Raw genomic sequence first — 15,852 nt, forward strand, 5'->3', positions numbered from 1 at the left:
ACTGATGGTGATATTTAAGAACCTTAACTCTATTTTGAGCTGAACAACCTTAACATTGAGGCTTGCTCTGCTGTTTAGTTCAAATACCACGTTTCCCAAACCGTTGTCTTTTCCATTATGGCTCCAAGCTTCATGGTGCATCTCAACGGACCAATCCCTGAAGAGCTTGGCGAGTGCAAGTCTCTTACAAAGATCCGAACTATGAAGAACCAGCTCAACGGGACGATTCCGGTGGGGATTTTCAACTTCACGTTGGTGGAACAGATCGAGGTCAACGACAACCTCTTCTCTGGTGAGCTTTCCTTCGAGTTTTCGGCGAACATGCTCGGAATTTTGACGTTGCTACACTGCCACTTCTCGTCCTCTTGTATTCACCATTTTCACGCAACATGGGAAGCTCAGATGGGGACCAGGCATAATATGCACGTGCTTGCTCTCGTTTCTAGGCTCCTCCGAGTAGTCCTGCCTGGCCACCGGGCATAGCATGGGAAGATTCACAAGACGCAAAGCACGTGGGTGATGAGCTTCAACTAGCTTTCAATTTTGGCTCTTCGATCAAGGATGTGGACCTCGCCGTCGGGGATCAACTGTGTGTGTGGAATCAAGGGTTGGTCACATTAAAACAGGTTGATCACGTTAAACCGGTTGTGTTTAGATGCATGTGGGTGAGAGGGGCAAAACGGTTTGATCACGTTAAAAGAATCACGTGGAAGTCACGTGACTTCACTTCTGTCATCGATTTAGAACGGAGGCTGACGAAATACCCTACATTGCACAGTTTTGATAAATTCATACACTCAATTGAACGTTTTGCTACATCGGTACCCTTAATTGAAAAAGGGCGATAGTTTGATACCCTTATATGAAGTTTCCCCTTCTAAAAATATCCATTGAATTATATTCTTTTATTGTTACCTAAACTAAGAAAATGTTAAGAGAATTAAAAGTTGTACCATAAATCTAGAGAAGTAAAAGTAATTTCCTCAACAAAAGTGGTTAGATCCCCAAAACACCATGAAACATCCATAAAATAATTTTTATTCTTACGGCATCCATAAAATGCGAGTTTGTATAAATCTTCTTTTGATATCTGATGGTCTTCAAGATTACAACATTAGAGTTTATTTCATGCTATCTTCATAAAATAATTTGTAGTGAATCCCTTTGAGGGAAAATAATTTTTTAGAGTTGTGTCATTAAGGAAAGTTAGATTTAAGCGATTCGTGTGATGAGGTGCGTTATACATATTCGAAGTTTATCCTACAAGGATTGGTACACAAAGTGTGCCTTGTGACGTTCTACCATAAAATCAAAATCAAAATCAAAACCAAAACCAGGATATTTTCAATTATAAAGTGAAAATATAAAACAGTTCCAAGAAGTAATATTTTTTAATATTCTATTAAAAATGTTCTCAAAAATAATTAATTGAAAATATTTTTTTTATAGAGATTTGAAAATATTTTTTAAAACATATATATAAATAGTTCAGTTTTGCACCAGCTTTTAATTTTAATTTAAAAAGAAAAAAAAAGTGCTCTTAAAAAAATAGTATTCAAACATGTCCATGTCATCTTTATAATTTTTCTAACCCCTTATTTACTTTGAAATCTTAATTGGTTGTAGGGTGACTAGGGTCAGTTAAGTCGTCGAGTTGTTGGAAACCTTAACGACAAGCAAGAGAGAGAGAGAGAGACAGAGACAGAGAGCGCTTTGGGACAAGGTATACGCGTGGTTGCTGGTAGATGGCAAAAGTCTTGGTCAAAAGTCTACTTGTATTTCTATTTAAAAACCATTTGGTTGTTAACGAGAGATCAGAGAAAAATTGGTGACCAAATTGTGGTATTCTCCTACCTTATGTGGAGTATTGTGGTGTTCTCGATCTTACCTTAACTTGATAACTGTGGTTTCTCCTACACAAAATGAGCTACTCAAATTTCATCTCACGCCATAATCCAACCTCGAGTGCCTATCACTATGAGTAATGAGAAAGTAAACCATAGAACACATAAAGAAGTGTATAAGCCCTAAAAGAAATGTCCACTGAGCATGTTAAGAATCATAATTCAGCTGTTGCATGGAAGACAAAGTGAACAAAAAATGTCCATGAAACTTCTTATGGTGATAGTTCTGCCTGTGTTGTTGGGATCGGAGGAGGGTTTTGGTAGGTCATTTTTTCAATCTTTTGTAAGAAGTTTTAGTATCATTCGACTTGTGAAATCTGATATGGCCGGATGTATAAGTGGATGAATGTATTTATATATGTGAAGATAGTTCAGATGTGAATTTCAAAGCAATGGAAAATGAATACCCTCAATTATCACATTATTCTAAGATGGCACGTGACATATTGGATATTCCTATTACCACAATAGCTTCAGAGTCAACATTTTTAGTGCTAGTAGTAGGACAATTGATCCATACCGTGGATCATTATCAACAGAATTTGACTAAATGTTGCAATGTGGGGCTGATTAGGGGTGAAAATTCGGTTACAGTTACTGGTTATTAGCTAAAACCCGTAACAGTAACTGGGGTAGTTGGTTAATCGATTTTTTAATAACCAGCGATTATCTTGATCGGTAGCTAAAATTTAAAAAAAAAAATTGGCTTTTTGGGCCTAATTTGGGTATTGGACTTACTTTTTGGGTTTAATTCAGACTTTTTTAGCTCTTTAAAAAAATATTTCCACATTTTTGGCCCAAAATGTTGGCCTAAGTTGAAATTGAAGCCAAAGTATAAAACTCTAAATTTTATTATTTTATCCCGGTTACCGATTATAACCGGTTTTAATACTTTCTAAAACCGGTAACCGCTCTGGTAAGATTAATTACCGATTATTTTCAATCGAATACCAAACTGGTTGGTTAGTTACCCGATTATAACCGGCTGGCTTTAGACCCCTAGGACTGATTAGACGTGGACTTCATGGACTCAAAAAGAAAGAAAGAAAAAAAATCAAAAGTATTCTCCTTCCATGTATGTTTCTTCTGTTTTTTCTTCGGCGAGTTCGAACTGGGCCAAATTAACGAGCCAAGCTCGAATAGAGGGCTTAACGAGCTGATTGAATTCATATAAAAACTCCTCGAGCCGAGCTCGAAGAGGCCCAAATTCATTGACCACAAGGCTTACTGAAAACTGAAGGGCCGAAGCATAACCAAACGTGCCCTTAAGTCACATACATGGGCTCATCGTCTCATAGTTGGCCACCTGTTTTCAATTTCCAAAGGTGAAATTTCCCCATCTCCTTCCTAATTAATTAATGTTCCTTAATTTTTGCCACCAAACTCCCATTCCAAGTCAACGAACCCCTATCATACGTCATACGTGTAGTTGGATTCTATTGACCAATGACTAATTCTGATATATATGGGCTTCGTTGACTTGGAATGGGAGCCGGCCGGCCTGTTGGCAAAAATTAAGAAACATTAATTAATTAGGAACGATCGAGATTGGGAAATTTCACCTTTGGAAATGGAAAACAGGCGACCAACTGATCAAAAGGAGCTCACAAAAAAAGAAAAAAAGAAAAAGAAAAAAAGAGCAGAAATATCTGAAAACTGGTGTATAATTGATGCAAGTAAAGTAAAACATGTAACCCCATTCGTTAATTGTATGCATGTCTCCATGTCGAGATTATAATAACGACGACGGCTAGCTAGCGATTACATAAAATACATTTTTCAAACATCAAATTGCTCAAGCTGAACATCCTTGGTCTTCAGAGGAACATAGTCTCCTAGATAAACGTCAAGGTGATCCGAAAGGGCCGACTTGTCGATATTTTCATGGTGGTAGGATTTGCAAACGAGATAGATCACCGTCTGAATGACAAGCCCGAAGAGAATCAACAGGAAAAGCAGCAACAGACATATAATCCCGTAGGAAACCCTGTTGACCATGCCCAATGACTCACCACGAACAACCAGTGTCTTAAATGCGAATTGTATGAGCCAAAAAGAAATGTTGAGCTTCAAAAATATAATTGTGCTTACCCCCGTCTTTCCCTTTATCAGTGCCTTGCTCTTGATCATGGCAGGAATGCCACACGTGTCTTCCAACACAGTCATAACGCTCGCCAAATGCCAAACCATGGTCATGTAAATAAACCCCACAAAGTACAAGATCGCTAGAACATACATGGCAACAATAAATTTGCTTGGCTCAAGGGAAAGTACCAATAGAATGAATATAAAAATTGCCACTATGTTGTAGGCGAGGAAGAAGATGAAAGTACAGACGAAGGTGAGCATAAGCCGCTTCCAGACCTTGGGGACAACGCTCATAACCTTGTCGAAAGTTACTTCACGGCTGGTGTAAATACATGCGACAGTGTAAACGACGGCGGAGGTGGAGAGGAGGGACAAGATGAGGAGGAAGGTGAAGTATGCAGCCTTGAAGAGGTAAAAAGTGACCAATTCGTGCTTGAGGATGTCTGAGAGCTTGTTGTATTTGGGAGTGCCTGCCCGGGTTTCATCGACGGCCATTTCGTTGTGAATGATCTTTGAGAAGAGGAGATCCGATACTTCCATATGAGCCAAGAAGATGAAAGACAGAGGGAGGATTAAGGTCAGGGTGATCTGGGCGAACACCTTCCTCCATGACAAAATGATCTTGCTGGCCTCTCGGTAGATGCCAAAAAACCCAAGAAACTGCATATCTTCTTGTTCTCTATCCATGGTTCCTTTCTTGATCAATGGATTTCTTTGTTGGAAATTAAAGAAGGTGGAGAATATGGAATTTATGGAGGAGCTACAGAAGAATGGGTCTTGAGTCTTGACGTAATAAGGGAGGTAAGAAATGGACTTTGACTTTTCTTATATATAGGAAGCTTCTACTACTTTTCTTGTATTAATTGAGGAAGAAAAAACAGGTATATATATTAAGGGGTGAAGACCCATTATTCCTGAAAGAGGTGCGCCTCACCATAAATTGTCTCCAGCCTCCATATATTCATTGAAAAATACAGGACGGTGTGGCAAATATCTCCTATTAAGTGATCACCGTAATAAGTTACACCCATAGCCTGATATTGATCGGTGTAGTGCCTCAAAAGGATCGGTCGGATGAGGATTTACTTCAATTCTAACTCAAATTACCTAAATTTATGTCATTTTTAATATTGAATAATTTAAAAAATATTACTTACTAAAAATGTGGCATGTTATTAAAGCTTTTTGTTTAAAGTTTTTTAACAACATAAAACGTAATAATATAATGAAAATATACTCAATGCTCATAAATAATGTTACATTTTTTATATGTAGTATTTTTTTACGTGGTTCGATTCAAGCAACGATCTAAATTCACTTAAATTGAGAATTTAAAAAAATTGTATGAAATTTTTATCCGGCTCAAAATATCTCTTAATTGTAATCAAGCTTATGAGTTATAAATGACTTATGACTTATGACATAAGTGTCGTTTCGATTAGTGTGAAACCACTGCATAAATTATCTCTATTTTATCTATATTTATTCAACCAATTGGAGAGCTTTTGCGCGGTTGAATGTCGCTTCAACTAATGTAAATATAAAAATGCCCAGAGAATAATAAAATAAAATAAAAAATTAATGGAAGCTGACATGATTTGGATAAGATTTGTTCTACCTTAAACAAATTTATTTTTTTGGGTTACCTAAAGGCAAAAATACAAACTAGAAACTGCATGCGAACTACAAAATAAGCAAAGGGAAAAATAAATAAAAATAATAATATATTGTTGTTTGGTTTACTGACTCTTAGTATAAATTTTGGACTAATGGGTCTATCAATTAACACCAGCATTAATATCTAATTTTCGGTATGATGAAGGGTTTAGAGGCTCACTGATATCTCCAACCGTGAACAAATTAAGACCAAAGTTAAAGAAAAATCCCAAGGGTTAAAATAAAATAAAATAAAATGAGCGCCTAAATAATATCAAGAACGAACGTATTGATCAGATCGAGTGGCTTCTGTCTTTTTGTTACACCAGACGGACCTTCCAAGGATTAAAGTAACTTGCTTATGTACTAGCTTAATTAGTTTGTTATATTGCAAATTGGCGGAGGTAACAATTTTCTTTGACTTTCTTTTTTTTAAGTTATCTTATTATTATTATTATTATTTATTGCTCCTTTTTTAAATGGGCAATTTATGTATACAATCGTGTGTACCAAACTTACAAATATGAGTGTTATTAAGAGTATTATAATTTGTGAGAAATGTTAGATGTATCAAATTTTTTATCAAGATATGGATATCAAGATAATATGAATATTATTTTTGGAGATAATCAAAACAATTAATAAAAAAAAAGTGCTACGAGTAATTACCAATGAATAAGCTCCACATCATCTAGATACCTATTTCTTAGTAAAAAATTTAGTACATCTAGCATTTCTCATAATTTGTACTATAAATCCTTTACAAATTGGCATGTGTATAGACAATATAGTCATGTGTAACAAACTTACAAATTTGAGTGTTATTATGAATATTATAGTTTTTACTATAAATCCGTTACAAATTGACATGACAATTATAGTACCCTCGATACTTTCTCACAAAATTTTCTATTCGATTTTACATAGAAAAGGGAGGGGGAGATGCCAATTCATCATTTCACTTTTGTTTTGATTCTTAGTTTTATTGTTTTAATCTCCTTTAATTGAAGAGAAACTTTTGATTTCACACTTCTCTTGTCCATCTTTATACTAGAGAGATGTGCATATTCCCCATTGAATTTATCAGATTATATTTGGATTTCACAAATTTAGTTATGAATTTGCAAAAAAAGTATATGCAAGAGAATGACACTAAATATATCTCTAAACAAAAATCGGAACCTACAAATTTTTCTCTCTCTCTCTCTATATATATATTTTATTTTTTGATTTTTATTGTGATCTAAACCTAAGTCAACTTCGTTGGGTTATATATATATATTTTTGATTTTTTTGATTTTTATTGTGATCTAAACCTAAGTCAACTTCGTTAATTGGGTTACTCTGTCGATTTGGTTCGGCACTAGAGATATATTAATATAATTAGAAAAAAAAAAGAAAAAAAAAAAAAAGAGATAGAATGGATATTAATATATTTTTGCATGTATTGTATATAGTAAAAGATCAACAACCTTTAGGACTAGAAAGAGAAAATATAGGCCTAGGCGATATGAGTAATTCTAAACGTCATACCTATGTCCCTCTTGTGTCCCTCTAAAAATGATGTGGCTTTTAAAATCACCATGTGATTAAAATTCAATTTTGATCAATCACAAGCTCAATGGTGATTTTAAAAGCCACCTCATTTTTAGAGGGACACAAGAGGGACATGAGTATGACATGTAGCATTACTCAGGCGATATATGTACTCAAGGAAAGAAGGAATCAATCAACTGGGCGTGGTATACTCCGCGTGAAGACCAAACAAATATGAAAAGTGAGCATCATGTGTCATGCCGCTTATGCGCAAGCCGATACTTTTGATGTAAAACATCAATCACCTTCAATATAATACTTAATTGGTGGGATATGTTCCATGGTTTTTATGTATAAATTGGACACAACGTAACTGATAAGGAAAAATACATTTTGCCATCTCAAAATATAACTCTAGATCATTTTACCCACGTGACAAGTAATATATATATATATATATATATATATATATATATATATATATATATATATATATATATAAAGCCAAGCATTTCTCAAAAAAAAAAAATTGTTGCCACGTGGCAGCTGCATTCCCTCCAGATCTCCCCTCATGGAGCGTGGAATGCACGCGCCAGCGAGTACTTCTCACTCGCCAACGATTGGAGGCCATGTTCCTTCCCCTTTCCTTCCTTCGTTGCTGTTGTTGGCGGATTTTGGCAATCTGCAGAGTCTTTGGCAGAAGAGAGGACATTCCTGCAGTCGATGCTGTGTTGTGTTGTTTATTTTACCACTTTTGTATTTATGGGCTACTTGTTTTATATATCCTCTTTGTTTTCTTTGTAATGGTTACTCAACCGGTGTTCGGGTCCTTTGAGCTTTATCACTTTTTAACCACCTTAACTGGTGGTTTGGATTTTTAGCATCCATGCCAAGACTCATTAGACCCGCGTCTTCGGATGCATTGTCTCCGCCAAGGGCGGAACTAGGTTTTGTTGTGTAGGGGGACGGTACTTAAGATCTTAACAAAGAGAATGATGCACAAATGATTGACGTTTTGGGTTCACTGGCACAATTTAGGTCCAGTTGGGGCATGGCTACGTGGGAAGCTGATTCAACCACAAAGGCTGGGATGTGCTCGCAAGTTGTCCTTAGCGCGAGAGGTTCATGGTGAATCGTCGTTCATCGTTCTCTCTTTCAAACCATTTCTCGCTCGTTTGGTCCTTTGAGATGGAGACTTGGAGAGATTTTGAGACGAGTTTATATGAAAAGTTTAAGATTTGAAAAGTAAAAGAGGAAAATTGGAAAATAAATGTCATAGCCATCAATTCATTGCTTTGCCCCTTCTTGGTCGGTGTGAAAAAAAAGAAAAAAAGAAAAAAAAAAAAGAGAGAGGGCGTGGAATCCCAAATCAAATCAAATTACAAGTTTCACTCTCCCACTTGTAATGAACTTACATTTCATTTTAACTATTTAATACTCTCTGCCTTGAAAAAAATCAAACCACGCCCACGTTTTCAGTTCAAAATGAAAAAGGATACGTCTTTTGTTTTTTTCCTTTCAAAAAGCCTAGCCTTTTATTCTGTTTCTGTGAAGGGGGGACAAAGACAGAAATTGAGGGAGGACGAATACATAAATATTGCAAGCCTTCCATGTCAAAATGGTATCTAAATGAAATTATTAACAAAATTTGGGGGGACAAATACCTAAGTCTGCCCCTGGTTTCCGCGTACTTTCATTCTTCGTGTTTATTTGGGTTGTCTAGCTTTATTATGTTGTAATTTATTGTTTTAGTTTATATTTTATTTTCACTTATCTATAAAATTAAAATAAAAAAATGATCAAATTTATTATTTTTTAGGGTTACATACTTTTATTGCTACTTGAGTTTCAATTTACATCACATGTTACCTCAGTTTTAGAAAAAGACAGAATTGGTACCTCAGTCAAGTTTTTCGTCTAAAAACTAACGGTCCGTCATGTCATTGTCACTTAGCACTACTATGAACACGACATCTGTCCCTTGTGACATATCAGCATCCACATAATTGCCAAATCACCCAAACACTTTTACATCACATACCCACGTCATTTACTGATTTTAGGGAGAAATGACAATTATGTGGATGTTGATATATCGTAAAGGACATGTGTCGTATTTCTAGTGGTGCTAAGCGGCAGCGACGTAGTGGGCCGTTAGTTTTTGGACAGAAAACTTGACTGAGGTATCAATTCGGTCTTTTTCAAAACTGAAGTACAATCTATAATGCAAATTGAAACTCAAATATCAAAAAATAAACTTGTCAAAACTCAAATAAGAATAAAATATTTAATCCTATTTTTTATTATCTTAAACTTTTAGGATGTTAAGCGAAAATTTAACTAGGTATACAAAATAGATACGATCTCGGAAGGTCCCTCTCCTGTTTGAAGAATATTCTCTTGCAAACAGAGCATCCATTTTTTCTCTTTCGCACAAACACTACAAAAAAAAAAAAGGCTTTTTGAGTCGTTTTTGTTGGAGTCGTTTTAACAAAACGGCTCTAATTAGAGCCCTTTTCAACAAAAACGGCTCTAATTCGAGCCGTTTTAAAAACGCGGCTCTAATTAGAGCCGTTTTAAGGAAAACGGTTCTAATTAAAACGGCTCTAATTAGAGCCGTTTTCCTTAAAACGGCTCTAACTAGAGCCGCTTTTTTAAAAGGGCTCTAAATAATTTCGAGCCGTTTTGGTTAAAAGGGCTCTAATTAGAGTCGTTTTGGTTAAAATGGCTCTAATTAGAGTCGTTTTACTTAAAACGGCTCAAATTAGAGCCGCCTTTTTAAAAGGGCTCTAAAAAATTTTGAGCCGTTTTGGTTAAAAGGGTTCTAATTAGAGCCGTTTTGGTTAAAACGGCTTTAATTTGAGCCGTGTTGGTTAAAACGACTCTAATTAGAGCCATTTTGGTTAGAACGGCTTGAAATAATTTTGAGCCGTTTTGATCAAAACGATCAATCACACATGATCATACCACGATCGATCACATAGATCGTACGATGGAACATGATCTTACCACGATGGATCACATAGCGTCCATCACATAGATTATACCACGACCTATCACATTGATCATACGACGACCTATCACATTGATCGTACCATGACCTATCACATAGATCGTACCACGATCGATCACACTTAGATCGTACCATGATTGATCACACTTAGATCGATGATACCACGTTCCATCACATAAATCGTACCACGATCCATCACATTGATCGTATCTCGATCCATCACATTGATCGTACCACGTTCCATCACCTTGATCGTACCACGATCGATCACACTTAGATCGCACCACGATCGATCACACTTAGATCATACCACGGTCGATCACATAGATCGTACAATGATCGATCACATGATCCTACCACAATTGATCGCATAGATTGTACCACGATTGATCACACTTAGATCCTACCACAATCGATCACATTGATCGTACCATGATTGATCACACTTAGATCCTACCACGATCGATTACATAGATCGTACAACTATCGATCACATGATCTTACCACAATCGATCGCATAGATCGTACCACGATCCATCACATTGATCGTATCTCGATCCATCACATTGATCGTACCACGTTCAATCACCTTGATCGTACCACGATATATCACATTGATCGTACCACGATTGATCACACTTAGATCCTACCACAATCGATCACATTGATCGTACCATGATTGATTACACTTAGATCCTACCACGATCGATTACATAGATCGTACAACTATCGATCACATGATCTTACCACAATCGATCGCATAGATCGTACCACGATCGATCGTGGTAATACCAATTGTGTCAATAACCCCCCTCAAACTACCAAAAAATGTTAATATTCACTATAATGATAAAAATACCCTTCATAAAATTGTTAAAATTAATATATATATATATATATATATATATATATATATATATATATATATATATATATATATATATATATATATATATATATATATATATATATAAAAGATAAGAAAAAATTATACAAAAAATAAATAAATAAAAACTTGTTTTAATTTTCTTTCGTTTGTTTATTTAATATTTTTTTTTAAACAAAAAATTGTTTTGATTTTTTTTTTCCTTTTTTCTTTAATTTTTTTTTTTTAAATTGTTTTAGTTGGAGCCCTTTTGGGTGAAAATGACTCTAACTTAGAATCGTTTTCTTACAAAACGACTCTAAGTTAGAGCCGTTTTCTTACAAAACGATTCTAAGTTAGAGTCGTTTTCACCCAAAGGGCTCCAACTTTTATATATATAAGATAAGAAAAAATTATACAAAAAAATAAAAATAAAAACTTGTTTTAATTTTCTTTCGTTTGTTTATTTAATTTTTTTTTAAAACAAAAAATTGTTTTAATTTTTTTTTCCTTTTTTCTTTAATTTTTTTTTTTTAGATTGTTTTAGTTGGAGCCCTTTTGGGTTAAAACGACTCTAAGTTAGAGTCGTTTTATTACAAAACGACTCTAAGTTAGAGTCGTTTTCACCCAAAAGGGCTCCAACTTATATATTTATTTTTTATAATTTTCAGTTTATTTTTAAACAAAAATTTGTTTTTAATTTGTTTTTCCTTTTTTCTTTAATTATTTTTATTTTGTATATATTTTTTATAAATTTTTTATTTTTTTTTTAAATTATTTTTGTTGGAGCCCTTTTAGGCAAAAACGACTCAAATTTAGAGTCGTTTTTTTCCTAAAACGACTCCAACTTGGAGTCGTTTTCTCCCAAAACAACTCCAAGTCGTTTTGGAGGGGGGTGCGCGGGACACGAAAATTTCGTGTCCCGCGCGCCCCTCATCATTTTGTTTTCAAACAGTTTCAAAAATTTTTTATTTCTTTTTCTCTCTTATAAAATGAGTCTGCTGGCACGTCCACACTGCTCTTTTCTCTCTTCTTTCTTTTTCTTCTTTCTTTTTTCTCCTCTTCTCACCTGAACCCAGGGATATGAAAAGAGAGAGTTTGAAAAGAGAGAGTTTGAGAGAGGGTGAGACTGAGAGATGGAGATCGAGAGAGAAAAGAGTCTGAGAGAGGGTGAGACGGAGAAGGAGAGATCGAGAGTGAGGGAGTTCGAGAGAGAGAGCTGGGAGCTAGGAGAAATGCCGCCGGTAGGAGCAAAGAGGAGATCCGGCAAACCCGTGATCCAGATCGGCGAACCCGTCCGTGACCCAGATCGGCCCGTCCGTGACCCAGTCGGCCCGTCCATGACCCAGATGGGCGAACTCGTGACCCAGATCCGGCGAACCCGTGACCCAGATCCGGCGAACTCGTGACCCAGATTCGGCGAACCCGCTGTAGCAGCCGACTCCCTCCCCTTGATTTCCTCCGGATTCTCCTTAGTCTTATTTTTCCTCTTTGTTTCTCTGAATTTGTTTGTTGGTGTTTTTTACTCTGGCCATGGCAGAGTTTTGTTTCTGTGGTGTTTTGTTAACATTTGTTGTTAACTGCGTGTGGTTGTAGTCATTTAGTCCAACTCATTGGTGTTCCTGACTAGAGAGATTTTTCATTGGATGTATATAGTGTACATAAAAGGGGTTTTGATTTTTTTTTTTTTTTTTTTTTGTTTAATTTTTTTATTTAGAGTCGTTTGTCTCTAAAACGGCTCCAAATTTTTTGTAAATTTTTTTTTATTTAGAGCCGTTTTAGGGTTCCTAAAACGGCTCTAAAAAAATTAATGTTTTTTTTTTTAAAAAAAATTTAGAGCCGTTTTAGGGTCCCTAAAACGGCTCTAAAAAAATTAATATTTTTTTTTAAAAAGAAAAATTTAGAGCCGTTTTAGAGTTTTTAAAACGGCTCCAATTATTTAGAGTCGTTTTTGTCAAAAATGGCTCAAACCGATTTGAACCGTTTTTAAAAAAGCGGCTCAAACCGGTTTGAGCCGTTTTTGAAAAAACGACTCTAAATAATTGGAGCCGTTTTAAAAAGCGGCTTAAACTGATTTAAGTCGTTTTTATTAAAACGACTCAAATTAGAGTCGTTTTTATTAAAACGACTCAAATTAGAGTCGTTTTAGTAAAAAACGGCTCAAAACGAGACTTTAATACTTCATCTGTTGAGCTATTTTGAAAACGGCTCAAAAAAAACGGCTCAAAACATTTAGAGCCGTTTTTAGGCCTTAAAACGACTTTAAAAAAAGGGCTCAAAACACCTTTTTTTTTTTTGTAGTGAAAGCCTTGTTTCTGTTGCAAGCTTCTTTTGGTAATATCTTTGTTGGGTTTTTCCTATTGAGTGGTAGTTTCACACATTTTCGATGGTCCGAAAACGTGCTGCCGTTCTCCTCCCGTTGTGTTTTTCGTTGGTCAATGGTCAGACACCACCGTCAGTTACGAACTTACGGTGGTCCTCTTCGTTCAGTTCCGGCCACCATCAGTGTCATCCTCACCGCAAATGCAGTAATCTGTGCTGCAGTTTGGTCGCTCACGGCCATAGTTGCTCACCACCACACAATTCTCTGTCAAGTTCCCTTTGTCGTGCAAGGAAGAAGAAGACCTTCATTCTCTTGTGTGCGAGATAGTAGATATAGCCCATGTTTCAATCTCCCACTCCCAACAATAAAGTTTCTAAACAAGCCCACCTATAGTCCGTCCAAATGGCCCATGCCAGTGGGCATCCGACCCTATTATTGTTCCCAACCTCATGTCGTTTAGCCCAAATTAGCCCCGCAAATAAAAGGAATTAGATTCTCTCAAATTATTTCTTTGTATTTAGGAGAAGAGATATGATACAACTTTTATTTTTTATTTTTTTTTAAAAAAAACCCTAAAACTAGCTAGGAATTACTTTAATATATGAGTAAGGTGGTCAAGAGTTGTATCTTGAGGTGGTAAAAGATCATATCTATTAATAGAATTCGGGCAGGTAATTGTGAGAAACAACTTATAAGATTCACTTGATTAAATAAAAATTGGATTGTTCAACTACTTATCCGATCAAGTTAGTCTTTCACAATTACCTATTCCAATTTAAAAGAATTTGAACAAATAATTCAAGAGGAATATCCTAATCCAATAAAACTTGTTCGTTTCCCCAGTAATCATGTCCAACACTTCTTCCTTTTATTTTATTTTCTATTTCTTTTTGGCCTGATCCACCGCAATGGGCCAATGATATGATGGCACCTAAAACCTTGCGAAAGGAAAGGTAGCACCAACCATAAAAACAAAAAATCCAAACAAAGTCCGTTCAAACAAATTCGAAACTCAAGAAACCAATTTAATCAAAGCTCTTAAGCATAAAATATTAGCCAAAGTACATAGATCATCATCATATAGCAACAAGAGACCATGATTCATCTTTTATTTTTTAGTCACACACTCAAGCCATATCACAGTACCAATATTTTGTAGTCACACTCTAGCCATATATATATATATAGTGCACACACTAGCGAGTAATAATATTACATGATCTAACAGCATCATTAACACTAATTAATAAATATAACTAGTTCTTGGAGGGATAGTCCTCAGCCATAACATTACACCGCCCTAATAGCAATCTTCATTCCAGAACTACAGTGCCCAGCATTGCCGCAGATGAAGTAGTTTTGTCCCTTCCCCAGCTTTATCTGGTCCTTCCCGGAGCTGTACACTGTTGCACCCGCTGGAGTCGTGCAACCGCTGTAGCCGCTACGGTCCACAGCCACAACATTGTGACTTGTTGAATCATAATTGAAGACTGCAACATGCACAAATTATGCAAAGTTATACGTGTAATGCTTTTTACCGGACTGCTATGTATACAATTGAAACGACGTGGCAAAGAAACTTACCGAGCACGTCACCGGCTCTAAAACGCTTTCCTTTGGGCCAACTATCAGTGTTAAAGGTCCAACCGCCCGAGTCTCCAACCGTGTAGGTTGCTGCATGGACGTGTTCCAAGTGAACCAGCAAGCAGAGAAGCACAACCGCCATGACTATGGCTTGAGCTGCACCGCCTCTTCCCCGAGACATTTCAAAGGAAAGTTGGTAACTATTAACTAAGGAAGGCTGAAGCTGAAGAGTGGGAGCTAGGCAAGCTTTTCTTGAGAGTGCAAAGCACTGAGGCTAATGAAACCTTTTTATAAAAGATTAAGCAGTGGAGGTCCCTGCTTGTTTGAAAAAGGGGACAAAGCGGAAGACAAATTGGTGGCTTTTGAGGTTTTTAGTGACTAAAATTGGGCCCAACAACTCCACGATAACTACCATGTTGGAATTTCACCGTTAACTACACGATAAATGCGGGGAACAAATTAAGACAGTGCTGTTTGTGCTTTTCAATGGAAAAATATTATTTGTATATCTCATGTGTACCCGCCTAATAATTTTATAAAAATTAATAAATGTGCTAATTAAATATGATATTATAAGGATCAAAGTAAAAGAGATATTACATAGAATAATTACCGCTATGGTAAAATTGGTAATGATTGCACTGCCAAAAAAAAATTGTTTTAATTATTCACGGGTGCTTAGGTCTAGTTCATGAGGCCACCCGTGAGCTCTAAATGGGCCACATTGCTCTGAGAGACGCTCCTTTCTTATATTCGCCCTTTTTTTTTTTTTTTTTTTAGAGTATTAGCAAAAAGGGGACTGAGCTTAACATGACCTCATAGAACTCATGCCGTGACCGCATATTTTATAAATTTATAATGCCAAAGTTTGGGCAAAATACCA

The 15,852-nt window shown here is 36.0% G+C and overlaps 2 protein-coding genes across 2 annotated transcripts; both read right to left on the bottom strand.

Annotated features, from left to right (window-relative positions):
- Positions 1 to 3,683: 3,683 nt before the first annotated feature.
- Positions 3,684 to 4,679, bottom strand: LOC133866053 (uncharacterized). The gene has a single exon (XM_062302619.1). It carries the CDS (start codon positions 4,677 to 4,679, stop codon positions 3,684 to 3,686), a length of 996 nt encoding a protein of 331 aa, XP_062158603.1.
- A 9,730-nt stretch (positions 4,680 to 14,409) lies between these two features.
- LOC133866030 (basic blue protein-like) lies at positions 14,410 to 15,240 on the bottom strand. Its single transcript, XM_062302596.1, has 2 exons — positions 14,970 to 15,240; positions 14,410 to 14,875 (listed from the first exon to the last, which is right to left on the bottom strand). The coding sequence occupies exons 1-2, from the start codon at positions 15,148 to 15,150 to the stop codon at positions 14,676 to 14,678; spliced, it is 381 nt and encodes a 126-aa protein (XP_062158580.1). The 5' UTR covers positions 15,151 to 15,240; the 3' UTR covers positions 14,410 to 14,675.
- Positions 15,241 to 15,852: the final 612 nt, after the last annotated feature.

Source organism: Alnus glutinosa, chromosome 4 (assembly GCF_958979055.1).
Source record: "Alnus glutinosa chromosome 4, dhAlnGlut1.1, whole genome shotgun sequence".
In the NCBI taxonomy this organism is placed as follows: Eukaryota; Viridiplantae; Streptophyta; class Magnoliopsida; order Fagales; family Betulaceae; genus Alnus; species Alnus glutinosa.

Coding starts and splice junctions, on each gene's coding strand:
- LOC133866053 (XM_062302619.1), bottom strand. CDS start 4,679: ATGGATAGAGAACAAGAAGATATGCAGTTTCTTGGGTTTTTTGGCATC.
- LOC133866030 (XM_062302596.1), bottom strand. CDS start 15,150: ATGTCTCGGGGAAGAGGCGGTGCAGCTCAAGCCATAGTCATGGCGGTT. Junction 14,876..14,969: donor TAGAGCCGGTGACGTGCTCG/GTAAGTTTCTTT, acceptor TGCATGTTGCAG/TCTTCAATTATGATTCAACA.